This window comes from Poromitra crassiceps (genome assembly GCF_964638095.1).
Source record: "Poromitra crassiceps genome assembly, contig: HAP1_SCAFFOLD_366, whole genome shotgun sequence".
Classification (NCBI taxonomy): domain Eukaryota; kingdom Metazoa; phylum Chordata; class Actinopteri; order Beryciformes; family Melamphaidae; genus Poromitra; species Poromitra crassiceps.
The window spans coordinates 39,611-63,705 of NW_028152038.1; the positions used below are offsets into that span (position 1 = coordinate 39,611).

The following is a 24,095-nucleotide window of genomic DNA, read 5'->3' on the forward strand; positions in this document are numbered from 1 at the left end:
CCATATGATGAGATTTGGTCTCTCAGATCTGATGTTTTTTTTTTTTTTTTTTTTTTATGTAGCCTAGATCTGATTTTGTCCAGAATTCCATATATATTAGGTTGAGAGATAAAGGAGAATCCTGGAATCCTCTCAAGGACCTCACATTGAGAACCACTCAACCTCTTTGATTGTGCAGAGAGGAGAGAGAGAGGAGGAGGGAGGGGGAGAATGTTGTGTTTGTACTGCGGGCCGCAGAGCGGAGTAGCTGCAGCTGGGCCGCAGTCTGCAAACTGTCATGGCGTCGTTTTCCTGTAAAAAATGTCCGAAGTTTCCTGTCTGAGCACAGCCAAAGAGTATAGTGAGACAAGAAGAGACGAGCTTCGCCTTCATTTCTTGGTTTTTCCCATAGGCTTTTTCAAATCAAGCAGCATGTCGTTTTGTCACATATCTAGAAGTACCGATTCAACTATTTACTCAAGTAAAAGTAAAAAAGTACAGGCTATGAAATGTACTCAAAGAGTAAAAGTAAAAAGTATTTTTACCGGATGTTTCTGTGCAAAGCTAACTGAACCTCATGTCATATTAATAATATTAGGGCTGGCACGGATCACGGATAATCCGTGACCCGTACAGATCAGCCCCCACGGTTCGGTACGCGGTTCGGAACGTCAATGGTCCGCGGACCCCCCCCCCCCCCCCCCTTTCGTTTCATTTAACGTTTAACGTTAGTGTATGAGAACGCCCAGCACAGCCAGACACAGACAGGCATAATCATGGCAAGCACAAGTGAGCTTCCTCATCCCTTGTCGCTGCTGTAAAGTATGTCTGAAGGCTGTGGCTAGTGGCTACTAAACACAGCGTCACACAAACTTATTTCAACACCTCTTAAAAAACACAGGAATGCGATCAGTGTGTTGCGGGCTCCACAAGATAACGAGAACCACAACACACACACACACACACACACACACACACACGCGCACACGTTTCACAAACACATTACCACTGGACGGTAAAATGTTGCCTTAGGACACATAACAACAAAACAACACGTGGGGCCACTGAGTAGCTTAACGTAGCATCAACGTTATATTTCCAGACTGACCTGCGGTCTGGTCTGTAGGTCTGTACCCGTGTCATGTGACTGGTGCAAGCAACAGCCACGAAGTTAGGCATAGCAGTGCCACCTAAAACAGGAAGTTGGGTCGTTCTGCCTTCAGAGTAAAAGCATACATTGTGTCACTTATGAGAAAAAAATATTTTTTGAGCTGTGCAGGGCAACAAATGGTTAGAGAATTATAATAGTATTAAAAAAATCTAATCGAAAATCTAATTTTGAGAGAAAAAATCTGACATATATTTTTTTGCTGATCCGAAAAATCCGTGATCCGTGGCTCAAAATCCGTCACGCGATCCGATCCGTGGGTTTTCTGATCCGTGCCAGCCCTACTTAGGACACATAACTACAAAACAACACGTGGGGCCACTGAGTAGCTTAACGTAGCATCAACGTTATATTTCCAGACTGACCTGCGGTCTGGTCTGTAGGTCTGTACCCGTGTCATGTGACTGGTGCAAGCAACAGCCACGAAGTTAGGCATAGCAGTGCCACCTAAAACAGGAAGTTGGGTCGTTCTGCCTTCAGAGTAAAAGCATACATTGTGTCACTTATGAGAAAAAAATATTTTTTGAGCTGTGCAGGGCAACAAATGGTTAGAGAATTATAATAGTATTAAAAAAATCTAATCGAAAATCTAATTTTGAGAGAAAAAATCTGACATATATATTTTTTTGCTGATCCGAAAAATCCGTGATCCGTGGCTCAAAATCCGTCACGCGATCCGATCCGTGGGTTTTCTGATCCGTGCCAGCCCTAAATAATATAATTTGAAGACTATTGAACTCAAAATATCCCCTACAAACATGTTTTTATACATCTTAAAACTCTACTTTGATTAATAATGTGTGCTATGGTTTTTCCAAAAAACCGGTCAAATTATCCCATTAAAATTCTTAAAATGACATCATTAATATTTCCAGGATATATGAATATGCAAATAGTTAATCACAAAAGTTTAACTGTTGGATACAAGGTGTCTCCTACTTTATTGAAGCCTCTGGAGCACATACACTGAGATTCAAAAACACAAGACAAGATGTAACTATCCTTTGTGCAAGAACTATACCCTCTGCTTGTCCTGTTTTTGTGTGCTTCCCTCACGTTAGAAAGTAGGCTATTCACTTAACGTTCCTCTAGCAAAGGTAATTATTTAATAATGACATTTTAAAAATTCCTGCAAGTTGCAGCCGCTGCCTTTCTGAGATGATCTGCTAAATGACAACATAGTTTAAAACAACAGTCCACGCATAATGTATTGAGTGGTTCAGCGAGTATAACTGCTGGTCTGGAGTCAGCTGACCGGGCTCTGCGTATCGGTTCAGCGGGTGCGAGTATGACTACTGGTCTGGAGTCAGCTGAGCTGAGCTGAGCTGGATACATGCTTTTGAGGGTCGCAATCACAACAGAGCACTGGCAAAATGACTCATTTCACTATCAGAATTTGATCCATTTGGTCCAATAACATTTAGAAAGTCTAGAAGTGCCGCATGATTACGGTACATTATTTTAGCCCATTCAAGTTAGCAGACTCAGAGTAAGTCGAGGGCTGAACCGAAAGTTACCCAGCAGACTGCAGAGCCTGGTGAGCTGCTCTACAGAGAGCCAATCACAAGCTGACATTTAGGGGAATGAACTATCTCTATTAATTCTACCCCGTTTCTTCTCGGTTTAATCGTTGTTGTCATGCATTAAAACTAAAGTAACCAGCTTGTTTTGGAAATGTAAGGAGTAGAAAGTACAGATACTTGTGTTAAAATGTAGGGAGTAAAAGTAAAAAGTCGTCAGAAAAATAAATACTAAGTAAAGTACAGATACCCGAAAAATCTACTTAAGTACAGTAACAAAGTATTTGTACTTTGTTACTTCCCATCTCTGAAGGAGGAAAAGTATGGGGTTTTAGAATGGGGATTTCACTTAGCCTAAATCAGGGGTGCCCAAACTTTTTTGAATGGGGGCCAGATTAGATCATGTGAAAATGTTGGGGGGGCCAGGTGTTCTTGCATCATATGGGTTATAATTTTTTTTAATCAAAAATCACATACAAATGTACTCTAAATATTTTGTTTACCATCTGAAAACATTAGTTCTGCATGTGCTGTTCCTACTTGGTTCCTGTACAAACTGTATGATGGTGCTGTCATCATTAGGGGAAGGGAAACAATGCAAATTGAACTTGCTTGATTAACCAATACTGTGTAGAGGACCACATATAGTATATTTTGAAAGACAAGCCGAGGGCCACTTTAAATCTGTCTGCGGGCCACAATTGGCCCCAGGGCCGGACTTCAGACATGCCTGGCCTAAATGCATCAAATAAGGTCTGTGGCTAACAAAAGTTTATGGGCGTGGTCATTTGTGTTCAGCAATACAATTTTCACACACGTGGGCCACTTTTATGACTTTGAAACATCAATGTTTTTTTTAACACTGTTCAGTAAACATTTAACACTGTTCAGTAAACATTTCACACTGTTCAGTAAACATTTCACACTGTTCAGGAAACATTTCACACTGTTCAGTAAACTTCAAAAGCCATAAAAGTGGCCCACATGTGTGAATTAACCAAGAAGAAAATCCCTCTGAAGGTTAACATTTGTCTGAAATATTCGACTACCATTAAAGGACGGCTTTACCGTGGGGAATATGAATATATATCAATCTCACGCCCCTAAGGTTTTAGAATCTGTTGAAATTATTTGAAATTGGAGCTTCACTGCCTGACCTATCAGGCATCTCTCACATTTTTAGGGAAGCCGGGTGACGCGTTACGCGTCACCCGGCTTCCCTCCCCGCTTGCGGAACTCGAGGGCCTATGAACTACAAGTCTTGTGAGCCATGGTCCCGCCTCTAGAGGTCCTCCACGCCCCTTCAGAGCTCTCGACGAAAAGCAAAAGGCAGCCATCTTGTTCACCCGCATAGAATACTGTAGCTAGGTTAGCTTTCCATAGCTCCTTGCCAAGAGACCATATCTCTGGAACGGAAGCACCAGAAGACACGGGACTGGCGGCATTGGAAAGCTCGTCAAATTTTACATCTAGTAGTAGGTGAGTTGAAGTAACGAAATCAACGCTGAGCAATGTACCCATTTTTACACATTTTTACAGAAAATAGTTACAACATCAGATGCGCGTAACTCCTACGAAAATGCCTTAAAATGCATGAATTTTTTTTTATGAAGACATCTCCCAACATATATACTACCGTTTACATTTGGTGCAATTTGGAGGCAATTTTATTTTCGATTTATTTCTTCTTCTTTGTATCTTTTATTGTCGAAGCCTTCTTCTTCTTCTTCTTCTTTGAGTTTTATGGCGGTTGGCAAACATATGTGCATTACCGCCACCTACTGGAGTTTGATATCAGCCAAAGGCCTGAGGGGTGGGCATGGAAACGAAGGCCACGCGAGCCCAGTGCATTGTGGGAAATGTAGTATTTCGAGTCCCCGCACCCGCACCTCCCCCCCACCACCCCCCCCACACACACAGAGTGGATTTCTGGTGATATCTCAGGCTGTAAACAACCAATTTCAAAAATTTCAACGGATTTGAAAACCTTAGGGGCGTGAGATTTAATATATATTCATATCCCCCACGGAAAAGCCGGCCTTTAAGCATGACACTCTAGAATACAATCTGAAGGGATAAACATGAATGTACCTGTGGCAGAGGCTTGTTGGGACCAGTTACATCACTGATCTGTGTCTTAGGCAGCAGAGGTTGTGAGTCCTCCATGGTAGTAGCTGTATCGCCGTCAGTCTGTAAACACATATTAAGGACAATATCTTAGATTATGAAAATATAACAAAAAAATGGCAATTTGATGTAAACACTGCATAACACACAATTAAATTGATGACTTGTTCAGACAAAATCTCTAAAATGAGATGCATGCCAATATGCACAAGACTTCTTAAACTTTTTCTGTCATTCTGGAGAGCTGACCGGGCTCTGCGTATCGGTTCAGCGGGTGCGAGTATGACTACTGGTCTGGAGTCAGCTGAGCTGAGCTGAGCTGGATACATGCTTTTGAGCGTCGCAATCACAACACAGCCCCCGCGAAATGACTCATTTCACTATCAGAATTTGATCCATTTGGTCCAATAACATTTAGAAAGTCTAGAAGTGCCGCATGATTACATTATTTTAGCCCATTCAAGTTAGCAGACTCAGAGTAAGTCGAGGGCTGAACCGAAAGTTACCCAGCAGACTGCAGAGCCTGGTGAGCTGCTCTACAGAGAGCCAATCACAAGCTGACATTTAGGGGAATGAACTATCTCTATTAATTCTACCCCGTTTCTTCTCGGTTTAATCATTGTTGTCATGCATTAAAACTAAAGTAATGAGCTTGTTTTGGAAATGTAAGGAGTAGAAAGTACAGATACTTGTGTTAAAATGTAGGGAGTAAAAGTAAAAAGTCGTCAGAAAAATAAATACTAAGTAAAGTACAGATACCCGAAAAATCTACTTAAGTACAGTAACAAAGTATTTGTACTTTGTTACTTCCCATCTCTGAAGGAGGAAATGTATGGGGTTTTAGAATGGGGATTTCACTTTGCCTAAATCAGGGGTGCCCAAACTTTTTTGAATGGGGGCCAGATTAGATCATGTGAAAATGTCGGGGGGCCAGGTGTTCTTGCATCATATGGGTTATAATTTTTTTTAATCAAAAATCACATACAAATGTACTCTAAATATTTTGTTTACAATCTGAAAACATTAGTTCTGCATGTGCTGTTCCTACTTGGTTCCTGTACAAACTGTATGATGGTGCTGTCATAGGTGAAGGGAAACAATGCAAATTGAACTTGCTTGATTAACCAATACTGTGTAGAGGACCACATATAGTATATTTTGAGAGACAAGCCGAGGGCTACTTTAAATCTGTCTGCGGGCCACAATTGGCCCCAGGGCCGGACTTCAGACATGCCTGGCCTAAATGCATCAAATAAGGTCTGTGGCTAACAAAAGTTTATGGGCGTGGTCATTTGTGTTCAGCAATATAATTTTTACACACGTGGGCCACTTTTATGACTTTGAAACATCAATGTGTTTTTTTAACACTGTTCAGTAAACATTTAACACTGTTCAGTAAACATTTCACACTGTTCAGGAAACATTTAACACTGTTCAGTAAACTTCAAAAGCCATAAAAGTGGCCCACATGTGTGAATTAACCAAGAAGAAAATCCCTCTGAAGGTTAACATTTGTCTGAAATATTCGACTACCATTAAGCATGACACTCTAGAATACAATCTGAAGGGATAAACATGAATGTACCTGTGGCAGAGGCTTGTTGGGACCAGTTACATCACTGATCTGTGTCTTAGGCAGCAGAGGTTGTGAGTCCTCCATGGTAGTAGCTGTATCGCCGTCTGTCTGTAAACACATATTAACACGTTCACTGCCAATGACGAGATATGTCGTCTTACAGAATCCAACCGTTGACTGCCAAAGACGAGATATCTCGTCTTAAAAAAATAAATAAAAAATTGACGGTCGGGCGTGGATCAACGCTCCCCCCGTCTCCTATAAAAATATTGGGGTCAGCGAACGTGTACAACCCATTCCACGGACCCACTAAGTGGCGACAGTGCTCTCCACACTAGGAAAAGCAGAGCCAAAACTGTAGGGTAACGCGCGAGGAAACCATTCTCTACTGTAAAATGGATTGGCGAAAACGCTTTCACTTTCGCGCATTATCGCGCTGGGAGCTGGCGGTGGGGGATTCCAAAAATAGACTGGGTGGAAAACACAGTTTGAAACACGCAGCATAAAGCCTAGAATCGCACAAAGCTTCATCAAAGCTCTCAAACCCAAGAAACAAGTGAGCCCTATCCACACTCGCTGCCAGGGAGGGAGGCTGCTCAAACTCGCAGCAGCAGCAGCAGAACACTCGCTTGTGACAAACGCAGGCTGAAAGCCACCAGACACGCCCACGGAGGGAGGAGTTTGAAGGAGAGGGCGTTCAGAACTATATTGTTTAGATGTCTGATCTCTCACTGATGCCAAAAATAAATGGTTAAAGTGACTGTTCTGCCTGTTTGATTGAATTTCACAAAACTGCGATTATCTCAGCTTTCACTCTCAGACGCTGAAACCATGCTGTACTCAACGGCTAATATCTACATAACTACTAACTCTACAAACTAACTCTTTTAGACAGAGAAAGCACACATTCTATTAGTACTTTTGTGAACTTTGTGTTCACAAACTCCAAGCAGAAAATAATCCTCGGCTCTTGTAAAATGAGCCAGAATCCTCAAAAAAACCCTCTGGCAGAACCTACCTACAGTAAAAAAAAAAAAAGGCTGGCAGTGAATGTGTTAAGGACAAAATCTTAGATTATGAAAATATAACAAAAAAAAGCCAATTTGATGTAAACACTGCATAACACACAATTAAGTTGATGACTTGTTCAGACAAAATCTCTAAAATGAGATGCATGCCAATATGCACAAGACTTCTTAAACTTTTTCTGTCATTCTGGAGAGCTGACCGGGCTCTGCGTATCGGTTCAGCGGGTGCGAGTATGACTACTGGTCTGGAGTCAGCTGAGCTGAGCTGAGCTGGATACATGCTTTTGAGCATCGCAATCACAACACAGCCCCCGCGAAATGACTCATTTCACTATCAGAATTTGATCCATTTGGTCCAATAACATTTAGAAAGTCTAGAAGTGCAGCATGATTACATTATTTTAGCCCATTCAAGTTAGCAGACTCAGAGTAAGTCGAGGGCTGAACCGAAAGTTACCCAGCAGACTGCAGAGCCTGGTGAGCTGCTCTACAGAGAGCCAATCACAAGCTGACATTTAGGGGAATGAACTATCTCTATTAATTCTACCCCGTTTCTTCTCGGTTTAATCATTGTTGTCATGCATTAAAACTAAAGTAATGAGCTTGTTTTGGAAATGTAAGGAGTAGAAAGTACAGATACTTGTGTTAAAATGTAGGGAGTAAAAGTAAAAAGCCGTCAGAAAAATAAATACTAAGTAAAGTACAGATACCGGAAAAATCTACTTAAGTACAGTAACAAAGTATTTGTACTTTGTTACTTCCCATCTCTGAAGGAGGAAATGTATGGGGTTTTAGAATGGGGATTTCACTTTGCCTAAATCAGGGGTGCCCAAACTTTTTTGAATGGGGGCCAGATTAGATCATGTGAAAATGTCGGGGGGCCAGGTGTTCTTGCATCATATGGGTTATATTTTTTTTAATCAAAAATCACATACAAATGTACTCTAAATATTTTGTTTACAATCTGAAAACATTAGGGGCTCTATTCTCCCACAGGCCATCGGCGCTATTACGGGCCTTAACCGCAAAAAAACGTGCCTTGCGCCTGTTTCGGCAAGATAGCAATAGGCTTTAGGCTGCCAAATGCGCTTTAGGCCGAATGGGCGTGGCGCAGTCCCAAAGTGGGCGTGTCGGCGCTAAATACCAGCCTAGTGATATCTTGGGACCTGGCCTACATTTAGCGCTTTGCGCTTTTGTAAAGCAGGCCTATTCTGTGCCTTCACTGCTTCTTCTCTGTCACCCTTCTCTCTCTCTCTCTCTGAGTTCCCAGCATGCATTGTGTTTCTTCATTTCGCTACTAAATAGCCACCAAATGAGCCAAAATAGATATAAAAGGTAGTTCTAAATTAATGTGTAATGGTAACACAGCCTGCCATTGTCAACATTTCAATATTGGACCAAATAAAACCTCGAAATGAAAACACCACCCTATGTGAAACATATATGTCCTCCTGGGCCTATATATACCCCTTGTCGAGTTAACGTGATTTAGAGAAGTAACAGCGGAACGCGCTTCGGAACGCGCTTCTAATGGCATCTGCTATACTGTGATGTCCCTCCAATAACTTGGCCCTATTTCACATTTAGTTTTAAAATAAAAACACATTTATGCAATGACTTGACATAATGTAGGGTATATTTATGTGCATCATCCTTCCTGCAGCAGGCGAGAGAAAATGATATCTTTCTGGACAAACTTTCACCAATCTAATAGGCTATATTTTTCTAGCTGATGCATAGAACATTATTTTCACTTTGATCTTGCTATAGTGTAGCGTATTTACATGCTTGCAGTATTGAAACTGCAGTTAGATTGGTTTGAGAAGCATAATAATATGGAATAATAGCCTATAATGCAGACAGACAGGCTGGATGAAGGGAGGGGGGGGGGGCAGAGCGTTTGGCTTTCGTCTGGTTTTGCGGGATCACTGGAATTGGAGCTAAAAAGGCAAGCGTGCGATTCGTTTATTGCACTTATCCAATGAGCATGACGGTGCATAATTTTACGCCTAAAAGGCGTGGTTGTAATGCTTTGGGCTGCATCTAGCGCCAGCACGACGATATCAAGTGCGCCTTTCCACGCCCACTGCTTTGATCTGCGCCTGCCGCTCGGCCTAGAAACTGCGCCGATGCAACGATAGGGGCCTAGTTCTGCATGTGCTGTTCCTACTTGGTTCCTGTACAAACTGTATGATGGTGCTGTCATAGGTGAAGGGAAACAATGCAAATTGAACTTGCTTGATTAACCAATACTGTGTAGAGGACCACATATAGTATATTTTGAGAGACAAGCCGAGGGCTACTTTAAATCTGTCTGCAGGCCACAATTGGCCCCAGGGCCGGACTTCAGACATGCCTGGCCTAAATGCATCAAATAAGGTCTGTGGCTAATAAAAGTTTATGGGCGTGGTCATTTGTGTTCAGCAATATAATTTTTACACACGTGGGCCACTTTTATGACTTTGAAACATCAATGTGTTTTTTTAACACTGTTCAGTAAACATTTAACACTGTTCAGTAAACATTTCACACTGTTCAGGAAACATTTCACACTGTTCAGTAAACTTCAAAAGCCATAAAAGTGGCCCACATGTGTGAATTAACCAAGAAGAAAATCCCTCTGAAGGTTAACATTTGTCTGAAATATTCGACTACCATTAAGCATGACACTCTAGAATACAATCTGAAGGGATAAACATGAATGTACCTGTGGCAGAGGCTTGTTGGGACCAGTTACATCACTGATCTGTGTCTTAGGCAGCAGAGGTTGTGAGTCCTCCATGGTAGTAGCTGTATCGCCGTCTGTCTGTAAACACATATTAACACATTCACTGCCAGCCGTTTTTTTTTTACTGTAGGTAGCTTCTGCCAGAGGGTTTTTTTGAGGATTCTGGCTCATCTTTCAACAGCCGAGGATTATTTTGTGTTAGGATTTTGTGAACACAAAATATCTCAAAAGAACTACCGTAAATTTCGGACTATAAGCCGCGGCTTTTCCCCCGTTTTTTGGCCCCTGCGGCTTATATAACGGTGCGGCTTATCTATGGATTTTTTCAGAAAAAAAAAAAAAAAAAAAAAACAGAATTCTCTCTTCTTTAGCACTCTTTCTAACTATAAATCCACTTCTGTTTTAATTTCCTCTCTTGCCCTCTTTTCACCACACCGCGGACACTGTGTGCACTGTAAAAAAAAACACAGGTGGTGTTGTGTTATGTTGTTTTGTTGAAATGTTAATAAATGGGAGCTTCCTCAAACAGCCATCTCTTTCCCGACAATCCCCTCTGTGCACGAACCCTTACATATGGTAATTAAACATTAAAACACAAAAAAAAAAAAAAAAAAAAAAAACATTAAAACACCCGTGGCTTATAGTCCGGTGCGGCTTATATATGTAACAAACAGGCAATTTTGCTGCTGCGGCTTATACTCCGGTGCGGCTTATAGTACGGAAATTACGGTAATAGAATGTGTGCTTTCTCTGTCTAAAAGAGTTAGTTTGTAGAGTTAGTAGTTATGTAGGCATTAGCATTTGAATACAGCATGGTTTCAGCGTCTGAAAATTTAAGCTGAGATAAATGGCTTTTTGTGAAATTCGATAGAACAGTCACTTTAAATTTATTTTTGGCATCAGTAAGACGTCAGACATCTAAACAATAGTTTTGAACAGTAATTTCCTCCATAACAGCAGGAAACTCCCCTCTCCTTCAAAGTCCTCCCTCCGTGTGTGTTCTTCTCCTCCCTCCGTGGCTCTGCATGCAGCGGGCGTGTCACAAGTGAGTTGCTGCTGCTGCTGCTGCTGCCTGCCTGTCTGCTGGCGGCCGCTCTGAGTCTGGATGGGCTCGCTCGTTTCTTGGGGTTTCGGCTAGCTTTGATGAAGCTTTTGCGATTCTGGTCTTATTTATGCTGCGTGTTTCAAAGTGTGTCGCACCCATAATCTATTATGCAAATTTGCAATCCCCCACCGCCAGCACCCAGTGCGAAAGCGAAAGCGTTTTCGCCCCATCCATTTTCATGAGAATGGCTTCCTCATGCTGCTGTCTTTGCTTGGCTTTCAATAGTCTGGAGAGCACTGTCGCCACTTAGTGGGTCGGTGGAATGGATTGTACACGTTCGGTGGCTCCCATATTATAATAGGAGATGTAAAAGGGTTAGATCACCGTCCCACCGTCAAATTTTTTTTTTTTTTTTTAAGACGAGATATCTCGTCAACGGCAGTCAACCGTTGGATTTTTTAAGACGAGATATCTCGTCAACGGCAGTGAACGTGTTAAGGACAAAATCTTAGATTATGAAAATATAACAAAAAAAAAGCCAATTTGATGTAAACACTGCATAACACACAATTAAGTTGATGACTTGTTCAGACAAAATCTCTAAAATGAGATGCATGCCAATATGCACAAGACTTCTTAAACTTTTTCTGTCATTCTGGAGAGCTGACCGGGCTCTGCGTATCGGTTCAGCGGGTGCGAGTATGACTACTGGTCTGGAGTCAGCTGAGCTGAGCTGAGCTGGATACATGCTTTTGAGCATCGCAATCACAACACAGCCCCTGCGAAATGACTCATTTCACTATCAGAATTTGATCCATTTGGTCCAATAACATTTAGAAAGTCTAGAAGTGCCGCATGATTACATTATTTTAGCCCATTCAAGTTAGCAGACTCAGAGTAAGTCGAGGGCTGAACCGAAAGTTACCCAGCAGACTGCAGAGCCTGGTGAGCTGCTCTACAGAGAGCCAATCACAAGCTGACATTTAGGGGAATGAACTATCTCTATTAATTCTACCCCGTTTCTTCTCGGTTTAATCATTGTTGTCATGCATTAAAACTAAAGTAATGAGCTTGTTTTGGAAATGTAAGGAGTAGAAAGTACAGATACTTGTGTTAAAATGTAGGGAGTAAAAGTAAAAAGTCGTCAGAAAAATAAATACTAAGTAAAGTACAGATACCCGAAAAATCTACTTAAGTACAGTAACAAAGTATTTGTACTTTGTTACTTCCCATCTCTGAAGGAGGAAATGTATGGGGTTTTAGAATGGGGATTTCACTTTGCCTAAATCAGGGGTGCCCAAACTTTTTTGAATGGGGGCCAGATTAGATCATGTGAAAATGTCGGGGGGCCAGGTGTTCTTGCATCATATGGGTTATAATTTTTTTTAATCAAAAATCACATACAAATGTACTCTAAATATTTTGTTTACAATCTGAAAACATTAGTTCTGCATGTGCTGTTCCTACTTGGTTCCTGTACAAACTGTATGATGGTGCTGTCATAGGTGAAGGGAAACCATGCAAATTGAACTTGCTTGATTAACCAATACTGTGTAGAGGACCACATATAGTATATTTTGAGAGACAAGCCGAGGGCCACTTTAAATCTGTCTGCGGGCCACAATTGGCCCCAGGGCCGGACTTCAGACATGCCTGGCCTAAATGCATCAAATAAGGTCTGTGGCTAACAAAAGTTTATGGGCGTGGTCATTTGTGTTCAGCAATATAATTTTCACACACGTGGGCCACTTTTATGACTTTGAAACATCAATGTGTTTTTTTAACACTGTTCAGTAAACATTTAACACTGTTCAGTAAACATTTTACACTGTTCAGGAAACATTTCACACTGTTCAGTAAACTTCAAAAACCATAAAAGTGGCCCACATGTGTGAATTAACCAAGAAGAAAATCCCTCTGAAGGTTAACATTTGTCTGAAATATTCGACTACCATTAAGCATGACACTCTAGAATACAATCTGAAGGGATAAACATGAATGTACCTGTGGCAGAGGCTTGTTGGGACCAGTCACATCACTGATCTGTGTCTTAGGCAGCAGAGGTTGTGAGTCCTCCATGGTAGTAGCTGTATCGCCGTCTGTCTGTAAACACATATTAAGGACAAAATCTTAGATTATGAAAATATAACAAAAAAAAAAGCCAATTTGATGTAAACACTGCATAACACACAATTAAGTTGATGACTTGTTCAGACAAAATCTCTAAAATGAGATGCTTGCCAATATGCACAAGACTTCTTAAACTTTTTCTGTCATTCTGGAGAGCTGACCGGGCTCTGGGTATCGGTTCAGCGGGTGCGAGTATGACTACTGGTCTGGAGTCAGCTGAGCTGAGCTGAGCTGAGCTGGATACATGCTTTTGAGCATCGCAATCACAACACAGCCCCCGCGAAATGACTCATTTCACTATCAGAATTTGATCCATTTGGTCCAATAACATTTAGAAAGTCTAGAAGTGCCGCATGATTACATTATTTTAGCCCATTCAAGTTAGCAGACTCAGAGTAAGTCGAGGGCTAAACCGAAAGTTACCCAGCAGACTGCAGAGCCTGGTGAGCTGCTCTACAGAGAGCCAATCACAAGCTGACATTTAGGGGAATGAACTATCTCTATTAATTCTACCCCGTTTCTTCTCGGTTTAATCATTGTTGTCATGCATTAAAACTAAAGTAATGAGCTTGTTTTGGAAATGTAAGGAGTAGAAAGTACAGATACTTGTGTTAAAATGTAGGGAGTAAAAGTAAAAAGTCGTCAGAAAAATAAATACTAAGTAAAGTACAGATACCCGAAAAATCTACTTAAGTACAGTAACAAAGTATTTGTACTTTGTTACTTCCCATCTCTGAAGGAGGAAATGTATGGGGTTTTAGAATGGGGATTTCACTTAGCCTAAATCAGGGGTGCCCAAACTTTTTTGAATGGGGGCCAGATTAGATCATGTGAAAATGTCGGGGGGCCAGGTGTTCTTGCATCATATGGGTTATAATTTTTTTTAATCAAAAATCACATACAAATGTACTCTAAATATTTTGTTTACCATCTGAAAACAGTTCTGCATGTGCTGTTCCTACTTGGTTCCTGTACAAACTGTATGATGGTGCTGTCATAGGTGAAGGGAAACCATGCAAATTGAACTTGCTTGATTAACCAATACTGTGTAGAGGACCACATATAGTATATTTTGAGAGACAAGCCGAGGGCCACTTTAAATCTGTCTGCGGGCCACAATTGGCCCCAGGGCCGGACTTCAGACATGCCTGGCCTAAATGCATCAAATAAGGTCTGTGGCTAACAAAAGTTTATGGGCGTGGTCATTTGTGTTCAGCAATATAATTTTCACACACGTGGGCCACTTTTATGACTTTGAAACATCAATGTGTTTTTTTAACACTGTTCAGTAAACATTTAACACTGTTCAGTAAACATTTTACACTGTTCAGGAAACATTTCACACTGTTCAGTAAACTTCAAAAGCCATAAAAGTGGCCCACATGTGTGAATTAACCAAGAAGAAAATCCCTCTGAAGGTTAACATTTGTCTGAAATATTCGACTACCATTAAGCATGACACTCTAGAATACAATCTGAAGGGATAAACATGAATGTACCTGTGGCAGAGGCTTGTTGGGACCAGTCACATCACTGATCTGTGTCTTAGGCAGCAGAGGTTGTGAGTCCTCCATGGTAGTAGCTGTATCGCCGTCTGTCTGTAAACACATATTAACTCATTGAGTGCCAGCCACTTTTGGAGAACGGACGCTCCCAGTGCCAGAGTTTCAGAGCGTTTTCAGTGATTTCTCGAGGCCCACAGAATATTGTGTGATATTACTATGTAAACACTGAACACGCACAAAGAACGATGAGACTCTATTCTATCATCTGCAAAAAAAAGTTTATTGATCCCATTTTCCGTTCTTTAGTTATGAGCCGGAGAAGATAGCTTGATTCATCCAAAAACAGCAATTTTTTTCTAGAAGCTGAGATAATTGGCCTTTTGTGAAATTAAACATTTCAAGCACACACTGACTCTGAAGCTAATCTTTTCTAATGTAGTCACACCTCAAAAATAATTTCCTTCAATAAAACAGTTTAGGCCAGGGAATTTTGTTTGGCAGAATAATATTTTTAGCTACAACCAGCAGCGCTGGCCCCTGCGTGCGCTGCTGGTTGCAGCTTCTTGCTGGTCTTGATTTGCTGCTGGTGGGCATCGGATATTCTGGCTTGCGTTTGTCAATCCTGTCCTGCTGCCTGGGTCTGTCTGGGTGTTGCGTGCTGCTCTGCGTGCCCCCCCCCCCCCCCCCCCCCCGCCCGCCCCGCCCCGCCTCGCCTCAACTAAACACTCCTCCTCCTGTCTGTGGTGGCTCTCTGCTGAGTTTGCTGTGCGCACAGTGAAGGGTGCAGCTTTTTTACAGCGTTCCGCGTGTGTTTGTCACCGGCAACGATGCTTCCAGTTGAGAATAATAACTCCACGGTGTGGATGTGCGGATGTGCTGTCGCAACCGACACAGAGCGGCTCAATTGTGGGAGCAGATTGGCTGCTGCAGGCACAGCTGCAGTAACGTGCTTCAGCATATCGATGCATACGGATGCGATGCGATTTCCGTTTCCATAACGACTTCTTCTTTGTTTTTTCCTTGCCTTTCTGTTATGTGGAGAGCACTGTCGCCACCTAAGGGTTCTGTAAAATAGGTTATAGACCTCCAATAGCTACAATAGTTGTACCAGAGATGTATCAGGGATTGATCCACGTCCCACCGTCAAAAAACGCAATTGACGACAACCGTCGTCATTGGCACTCTACGTCAGTATTTGAATTGACGACAGCTGTCGTCATTGGCATTCAATGAGTTAAGGACAAAATCTTAGATTATGAAAATATAACAAAAAAAAAGCCAATTTGATGTAAACACTGCATAACACACAATTAAGTTGATGACTTGTTCAGACAAAATCTCTAAAATGAGATGCTTGCCAATATGCACAAGACTTCTTAAACTTTTTCTGTCATTCTGGAGAGCTGACCGGGCTCTGGGTATCGGTTCAGCGGGTGCGAGTATGACTACTGGTCTGGAGTCAGCTGAGCTGAGCTGAGCTGGATACATGCTTTTGAGCATCGCAATCACAACACAGCCCCCGCGAAATGACTCATTTCACTATCAGAATTTGATCCATTTGGTCCAATAACATTTAGAAAGTCTAGAAGTGCCGCATGATTACATTATTTTAGCCCATTCAAGTTAGCAGACTCAGAGTAAGTCGAGGGCTGAACCGAAAGTTACCCAGCAGACTGCAGAGCCTGGTGAGCTGCTCTACAGAGAGCCAATCACAAGCTGACATTTAGGGGAATGAACTATCTCTATTAATTCTACCCCGTTTCTTCTCGGTTTAATCATTGTTGTCATGCATTAAAACTAAAGTAATGAGCTTGTTTTGGAAATGTAAGGAGTAGAAAGTACAGATACTTGTGTTAAAATGTAGGGAGTAAAAGTAAAAAGTCGTCAGAAAAATAAATACTAAGTAAAGTACAGATACCCGAAAAATCTACTTAAGTACAGTAACAAAGTATTTGTACTTTGTTACTTCCCATCTCTGAAGGAGGAAATGTATGGGGTTTTAGAATGGGGATTTCACTTTGCCTAAATCAGGGGTGCCCAAACTTTTTTGAATGGGGGCCAGATTAGATCATGTGAAAATGTCGGGGGGCCAGGTGTTCTTGCATCATATGGGTTATAATTTTTTTTAATCAAAAATCACATACAAATGTACTCTAAATATTTTGTTTACAATCTGAAAACATTAGTTCTGCATGTGCTGTTCCTACTTGGTTCCTGTACAAACTGTATGATGGTGCTGTCATAGGTGAAGGGAAACCATGCAAATTGAACTTGCTTGATTAACCAATACTGTGTAGAGGACCACATATAGTATATTTTGAGAGACAAGCCGAGGGCCACTTTAAATCTGTCTGCGGGCCACAATTGGCCCCAGGGCCGGACTTCAGACATGCCTGGCCTAAATGCATCAAATAAGGTCTGTGGCTAACAAAAGTTTATGGGCGTGGTCATTTGTGTTCAGCAATATAATTTTCACACACGTGGGCCACTTTTATGACTTTGAAACATCAATGTGTTTTTTTAACACTGTTCAGTAAACATTTAACACTGTTCAGTAAACATTTTACACTGTTCAGGAAACATTTCACACTGTTCAGTAAACTTCAAAAACCATAAAAGTGGCCCACATGTGTGAATTAACCAAGAAGAAAATCCCTCTGAAGGTTAACATTTGTCTGAAATATTCGACTACCATTAAGCATGACACTCTAGAATACAATCTGAAGGGATAAACATGAATGTACCTGTGGCAGAGGCTTGTTGGGACCAGTCACATCACTGATCTGTGTCTTAGGCAGCAGAGGTTGTGAGTCCTCCATGGTAGTAGCTGTATCGCCGTCTGTCTGTAAACACATATTAAGGACAAAATCTTAGATTATGAAAATATAACAAAAAAAAAAGCCAATTTGATGTAAACACTGCATAACACACAATTAAGTTGATGACTTGTTCAGACAAAATCTCTAAAATGAGATGCTTGCCAATATGCACAAGACTTCTTAAACTTTTTCTGTCATTCTGGAGAGCTGACCGGGCTCTGGGTATCGGTTCAGCGGGTGCGAGTATGACTACTGGTCTGGAGTCAGCTGAGCTGAGCTGAGCTGAGCTGGATACATGCTTTTGAGCATCGCAATCACAACACAGCCCCCGCGAAATGACTCATTTCACTATCAGAATTTGATCCATTTGGTCCAATAACATTTAGAAAGTCTAGAAGTGCCGCATGATTACATTATTTTAGCCCATTCAAGTTAGCAGACTCAGAGTAAGTCGAGGGCTAAACCGAAAGTTACCCAGCAGACTGCAGAGCCTGGTGAGCTGCTCTACAGAGAGCCAATCACAAGCTGACATTTAGGGGAATGAACTATCTCTATTAATTCTACCCCGTTTCTTCTCGGTTTAATCATTGTTGTCATGCATTAAAACTAAAGTAATGAGCTTGTTTTGGAAATGTAAGGAGTAGAAAGTACAGATACTTGTGTTAAAATGTAGGGAGTAAAAGTAAAAAGTCGTCAGAAAAATAAATACTAAGTAAAGTACAGATACCCGAAAAATCTACTTAAGTACAGTAACAAAGTATTTGTACTTTGTTACTTCCCATCTCTGAAGGAGGAAATGTATGGGGTTTTAGAATGGGGATTTCACTTAGCCTAAATCAGGGGTGCCCAAACTTTTTTGAATGGGGGCCAGATTAGATCATGTGAAAATGTCGGGGGGCCAGGTGTTCTTGCATCATATGGGTTATAATTTTTTTTAATCAAAAATCACATACAAATGTACTCTAAATATTTTGTTTACCATCTGAAAACAGTTCTGCATGTGCTGTTCCTACTTGGTTCCTGTACAAACTGTATGATGGTGCTGTCATAGGTGAAGGGAAACCATGCAAATTGAACTTGCTTGATTAACCAATACTGTGTAGAGGACCACATATAGTATATTTTGAGAGACAAGCCGAGGGCCACTTTAAATCTGTCTGCGGGCCACAATTGGCCCCAGGGCCGGACTTCAGACATGCCTGGCCTAAATGCATCAAATAAGGTCTGTGGCTAACAAAAGTTTATGGGCGTGGTCATTTGTGTTCAGCAATATAATTTTCACACACGTGGGCCACTTTTATGACTTTGAAACATCAATGTGTTTTTTTAACACTGTTCAGTAAACATTTAACACTGTTCAGTAAACATTTTACACTGTTCAGGAAACATTTCACACTGTTCAGTAAACTTCAAAAGCCATAAAAGTGGCCCACATGTGTGAATTAACCAAGAAGAAAATCCCTCTGAAGGTTAACATTTGTCTGAAATATTCGACTACCATTAAGCATGACACTCTAGAATACAATCTGAAGGGATAAACATGAATGTACCTGTGGCAGAGGCTTGTTGGGACCAGTCACATCACTGATCTGTGTCTTAGGCAGCAGAGGTTGTGAGTCCTCCATGGTAGTAGCTGTATCGCCGTCTGTCTGTAAACACATATTAACTCATTGAGTGCCAGCCACTTTTGGAGAACGGACGCTCCCAGTGCCAGAGTTTCAGAGCGTTTTCAGTGATTTCTCGAGGCCCACAGAATATTGTGTGATATTACTATGTAAACACTGAACACGCACAAAGAACGATGAGACTCTATTCTATCATCTGCAAAAAAAAGTTTATTGATCCCATTTTCCGTTCTTTAGTTATGAGCCGGAGAAGATAGCTTGATTCATCCAAAAACAGCAATTTTTTTCTAGAAGCTGAGATAATTGGCCTTTTGTGAAATTAAACATTTCAAGCACACACTGACTCTGAAGCTAATCTTTTCTAATGTAGTCACACCTCAAAAATAATTTCCTTCAATAAAACAGTTTAGGCCAGGGAATTTTGTTTGGCAGAATAATATTTTTAGCTACAACCAGCAGCGCTGGCCCCTGCGTGCGCTGCTGGTTGCAGCTTCTTGCTGGTCTTGATTTGCTGCTGGTGGGCATCGGATATTCTGGCTTGCGTTTGTCAATCCTGTCCTGCTGCCTGGGTCTGTCTGGGTGTTGCGTGCTGCTCTGCGTGCCCCCCCCCCCCCCCCCCCCCGCCCGCCCCGCCCCGCCTCGCCTCAACTAAACACTCCTCCTCCTGTCTGTGGTGGCTCTCTGCTGAGTTTGCTGTGCGCACAGTGAAGGGTGCAGCTTTTTTACAGCGTTCCGCGTGTGTTTGTCACCGGCAACGATGCTTCCAGTTGAGAATAATAACTCCACGGTGTGGATGTGCGGATGTGCTGTCGCAACCGACACAGAGCGGCTCAATTGTGGGAGCAGATTGGCTGCTGCAGGCACAGCTGCAGTAACGTGCTTCAGCATATCGATGCATACGGATGCGATGCGATTTCCGTTTCCATAACGACTTCTTCTTTGTTTTTTCCTTGCCTTTCTGTTATGTGGAGAGCACTGTCGCCACCTAAGGGTTCTGTAAAATAGGTTATAGACCTCCAATAGCTACAATAGTTGTACCAGAGATGTATCAGGGATTGATCCACGTCCCACCGTCAAAAAACGCAATTGACGACAACCGTCGTCATTGGCACTCTACGTCAGTATTTGAATTGACGACAGCTGTCGTCATTGGCATTCAATGAGTTAAGGACAAAATCTTAGATTATGAAAATATAACAAAAAAAAAGCCAATTTGATGTAAACACTGCATAACACACAATTAAGTTGATGACTTGTTCAGACAAAATCTCTAAAATGAGATGCTTGCCAATATGCACAAGACTTCTTAAACTTTTTCTGTCATTCTGGAGAGCTGACCGGGCTCTGGGTATCGGTTCAGCGGGTGCGAGTATGACTACTGGTCTGGAGTCAGCTGAGCTGAGCTGAGCTGGATACATGCTTTTGAGCATCGCAATCACAACACAGCCCCCGCGAAATGACTCATTTCACTATCAGAATTTGATCCATTTGGTCCAATGACATTTAGAAAGTCTAGAAGTGCCGCATGATTACATTATTTTAGCCCATTCAAGTTAGCAGACTCAGAGTAAGTCGAGGGCTGAACCGAAAGTTACCCAGCAGACTGCAGAGCCTGGTGAGCTGCTCTACAGAGAGCCAATCACAAGCTGACATTTAGGGGAATGAACTATCTCTATTAATTCTACCCCGTTTCTTCTCGGTTTAATCATTGTTGTCATGCATTAAAACTAAAGTAATGAGCTTGTTTTGGAAATGTAAGGAGTAGAAAGTACAGATACTTGTGTTAAAATGTAGGGAGTAAAAGTAAAAAGTCGTCAGAAAAATAAATACTAAGTAAAGTACAGATACCCGAAAAATCTACTTAAGTACAGTAACAAAGTATTTGTACTTTGTTACTTCCCATCTCTGAAGGAGGAAATGTATGGGGTTTTAGAATGGGGATTTCACTTAGCCTAAATCACGGGTGCCCAAACTTTTTTGAATGGGGGCCAGATTAGATCATGTGAAAATGTCGGGGGGCCAGGTGTTCTTGCATCATATGGGTTATAATTTTTTTTAATCAAAAATCACATACAAATGTACTCTAAATATTTTGTTTACCATCTGAAAACAGTTCTGCATGTGCTGTTCCTACTTGGTTCCTGTACAAACTGTATGATGGTGCTGTCATAGGTGAAGGGAAACCATGCAAATTGAACTTGCTTGATTAACCAATACTGTGTAGAGGACCACATATAGTATATTTTGAGAGACAAGCCGAGGGCCACTTTAAATCTGTCTGCGGGCCACAATTGGCCCCAGGGCCGGACTTCAGACATGCCTGGCCTAAATGCATCAAATAAGGTCTGTGGCTAACAAAAGTTTATGGGCGTGGTCATTTGTGTTCAGCAATATAATTTTCACACACGTGGGCCACTTTTATGACTTTGAAACATCAATGTGCTTTTTTAACACTGTTCAGTAAACATTTAACACTGTTCAGGAAACATTTTACACTGTTCAGGAAACATTTCACACTGTTCAGTAAACTTCAAAAGCCATAAAAGTGGCCCACATGTGTGAATTAACCAAGAAGAAAATCCCTCTGAAGGTTAACATTTGTCTGAAATATTCGACTACCATTAAGCATGACACTCTAGAATACAATCTGAAGGGATAAACATGAATGTACCTGTGGCAGAGGCTTGTTGGGACCAATCACATCACTGATCTGTGTCTTAGGCAGCAGAGGTTGTGAGTCCTCCATGGTAGTAGCTGTATCGCCGTCTGTCTGTAAACACATATTAAGGACAAAATCTTAGATTATGAAAATATAACAAAAAAAAAGCCAATTTGATGTAAACACTGCATAACACACAATTAAGTTGATGACTTGTTCAGACAAAATCTCTAAAATGAGATGCTTGCCAATATGCACAAGACTTCTTAAACTTTTTCTGTCATTCTGGAGAGCTGACCGGGCTCTGGGTATCGGTTCAGCGGGTGCGAGTATGACTACTGGTCTGGAGTCAGCTGAGCTGAGCTGAGCTGGATACATGCTTTTGAGCATCGCAATCACAACACAGCCCCCGTGAAATGACTCATTTCACTATCAGAATTTGATCCATTTGGTCCAATAACATTTAGAAAGTCTAGAAGTGCCGCATGATTACATTATTTTAGCCCATTCAAGTTAGCAGACTCAGAGTAAGTCGAGGGCTGAACCGAAAGTTACCCAGCAGACTGCAGAGCCTGGTGAGCTGCTCTACAGAGAGCCAACCACAAGCTGACATTTAGGGGAATTAACTATCTCTATTAATTCTACCCCGTTTCTTCTCGGTTTAATCATTGTTGTCATGCATTAAAACTAAAGTAATGAGCTTGTTTTGGAAATGTAAGGAGTAGAAAGTACAGATACTTGTGTTAAAATGTAGGGAGTAAAAGTAAAAAGTCGTCAGAAAAATAAATACTAAGTAAAGTACAGATACCGGAAAAATCTACTTAAGTACAGTAACAAAGTATTTGTACTTTGTTACTTCCCATCTCTGAAGGAGGAAATGTATGGGGTTTTAGAATGGGGATTTCACTTTGCCTAAATCAGGGGTGCCCAAACTTTTTTGAATGGGGGCCAGATTAGATCATGTGAAAATGTCGGGGGGCCAGGTGTTCTTGCATCATATGGGTTATAATTTTTTTTAATCAAAAATCACATACAAATGTACTCTAAATATTTTGTTTACAATCTGAAAACATTAGTTCTGCATGTGCTGTTCCTACTTGGTTCCTGTACAAACTGTATGATGGTGCTGTCATAGGTGAAGGGAAACATTGCAAATTGAACTTGCTTGATTAACCAATACTGTGTAGAGGGCCACATATAGTATATTTTGAGAGACAAGCCGAGGGCCACTTTAAATCTGTCCGCGGGCCACAATTGGCCCCAGGGCCGGACTTCAGACATGCCTGGCCTGAATGCATCAAATAAGATCTGTGGCTAACAAAAGTTTATGGGCTTGGTCATTTGTGTTCAGCAATATAATTTTCACACACGTGGGCCACTTTTATGACTTTGAAACATCAATGTGTTTTTTTAACACTGTTCAGTAAACATTTCACACTGTTCAGTAAACATTTAACACTGTTCAGTAAACATTTAACACTGTTCAGTAAACATTTCACACTGTTGTTCAGTAAACATTTCACACTGTTGTTCAGTAAACATTTCACACTGTTGTTCAGTAAACATTTCACACTGTTGTTCAGTAAACATTTAACACTGTTCAGTAAACATTTCACACTGTTCAGTAAACATTTAACACTGTTCAGTAAACATTTCACACTGTTCAGTAACAAACAAACAAAACAAAAGTTTATGGGCGTGGTCATTTGTGTTCAGCAATACAATTTTCACACACGTGGGCCACTTTTATGACTTTGAAACATCAATGTTTTTTTTAACACTGTTGAGTAAACATTTAACACTGTTCAGTAAACATTCAACACTGTTCAGTAAACAGTTCACACTGTTCAGTAAACATTTCACACTGTTCAGTAAACATTTCACAGTGTTCAGTAAACATTTCACACTGTTCAGTCAACATTTCACACTGTTCAGTAAACATTTCACACTGTTCAGTAAACATTTCACACTGTTGTTCAGTAAACATTTCACATGTTCAGTAAACATTTCACACTGTTCAGTAAACTTCAAAAGCCATAAAAGTGGCCCACGTGTGAATTAACCAAGAAGAAAATCCCTCTGAAGGTTAACATTTGTCTGAAATATTCGACTACCATTAAGCATGACACTCTAGAATACAATCTGAAGGGATAAACATGAATGTACCTGTGGCAGAGGCTTGTTGG

General features: G+C 41.2%; 1 protein-coding gene across 1 annotated transcript in view; it reads right to left on the reverse strand.

The window, feature by feature from the left end:
* LOC310771123 (NLR family CARD domain-containing protein 3-like) overlaps positions 1-4,846 on the reverse strand; it is a gene marked incomplete at its 3' end in the record, with an annotated part of 44,378 nt that extends 39,532 nt beyond the window's left edge. The window contains exon 1 of the mRNA XM_083663789.1: positions 4,759-4,846. Within this exon, the coding sequence (XP_083519915.1) occupies positions 4,759-4,833 (75 nt within the window). The remainder of the gene's footprint in view (positions 1-4,758) is intronic.
* Positions 4,847-24,095: the final 19,249 nt, after the last annotated feature.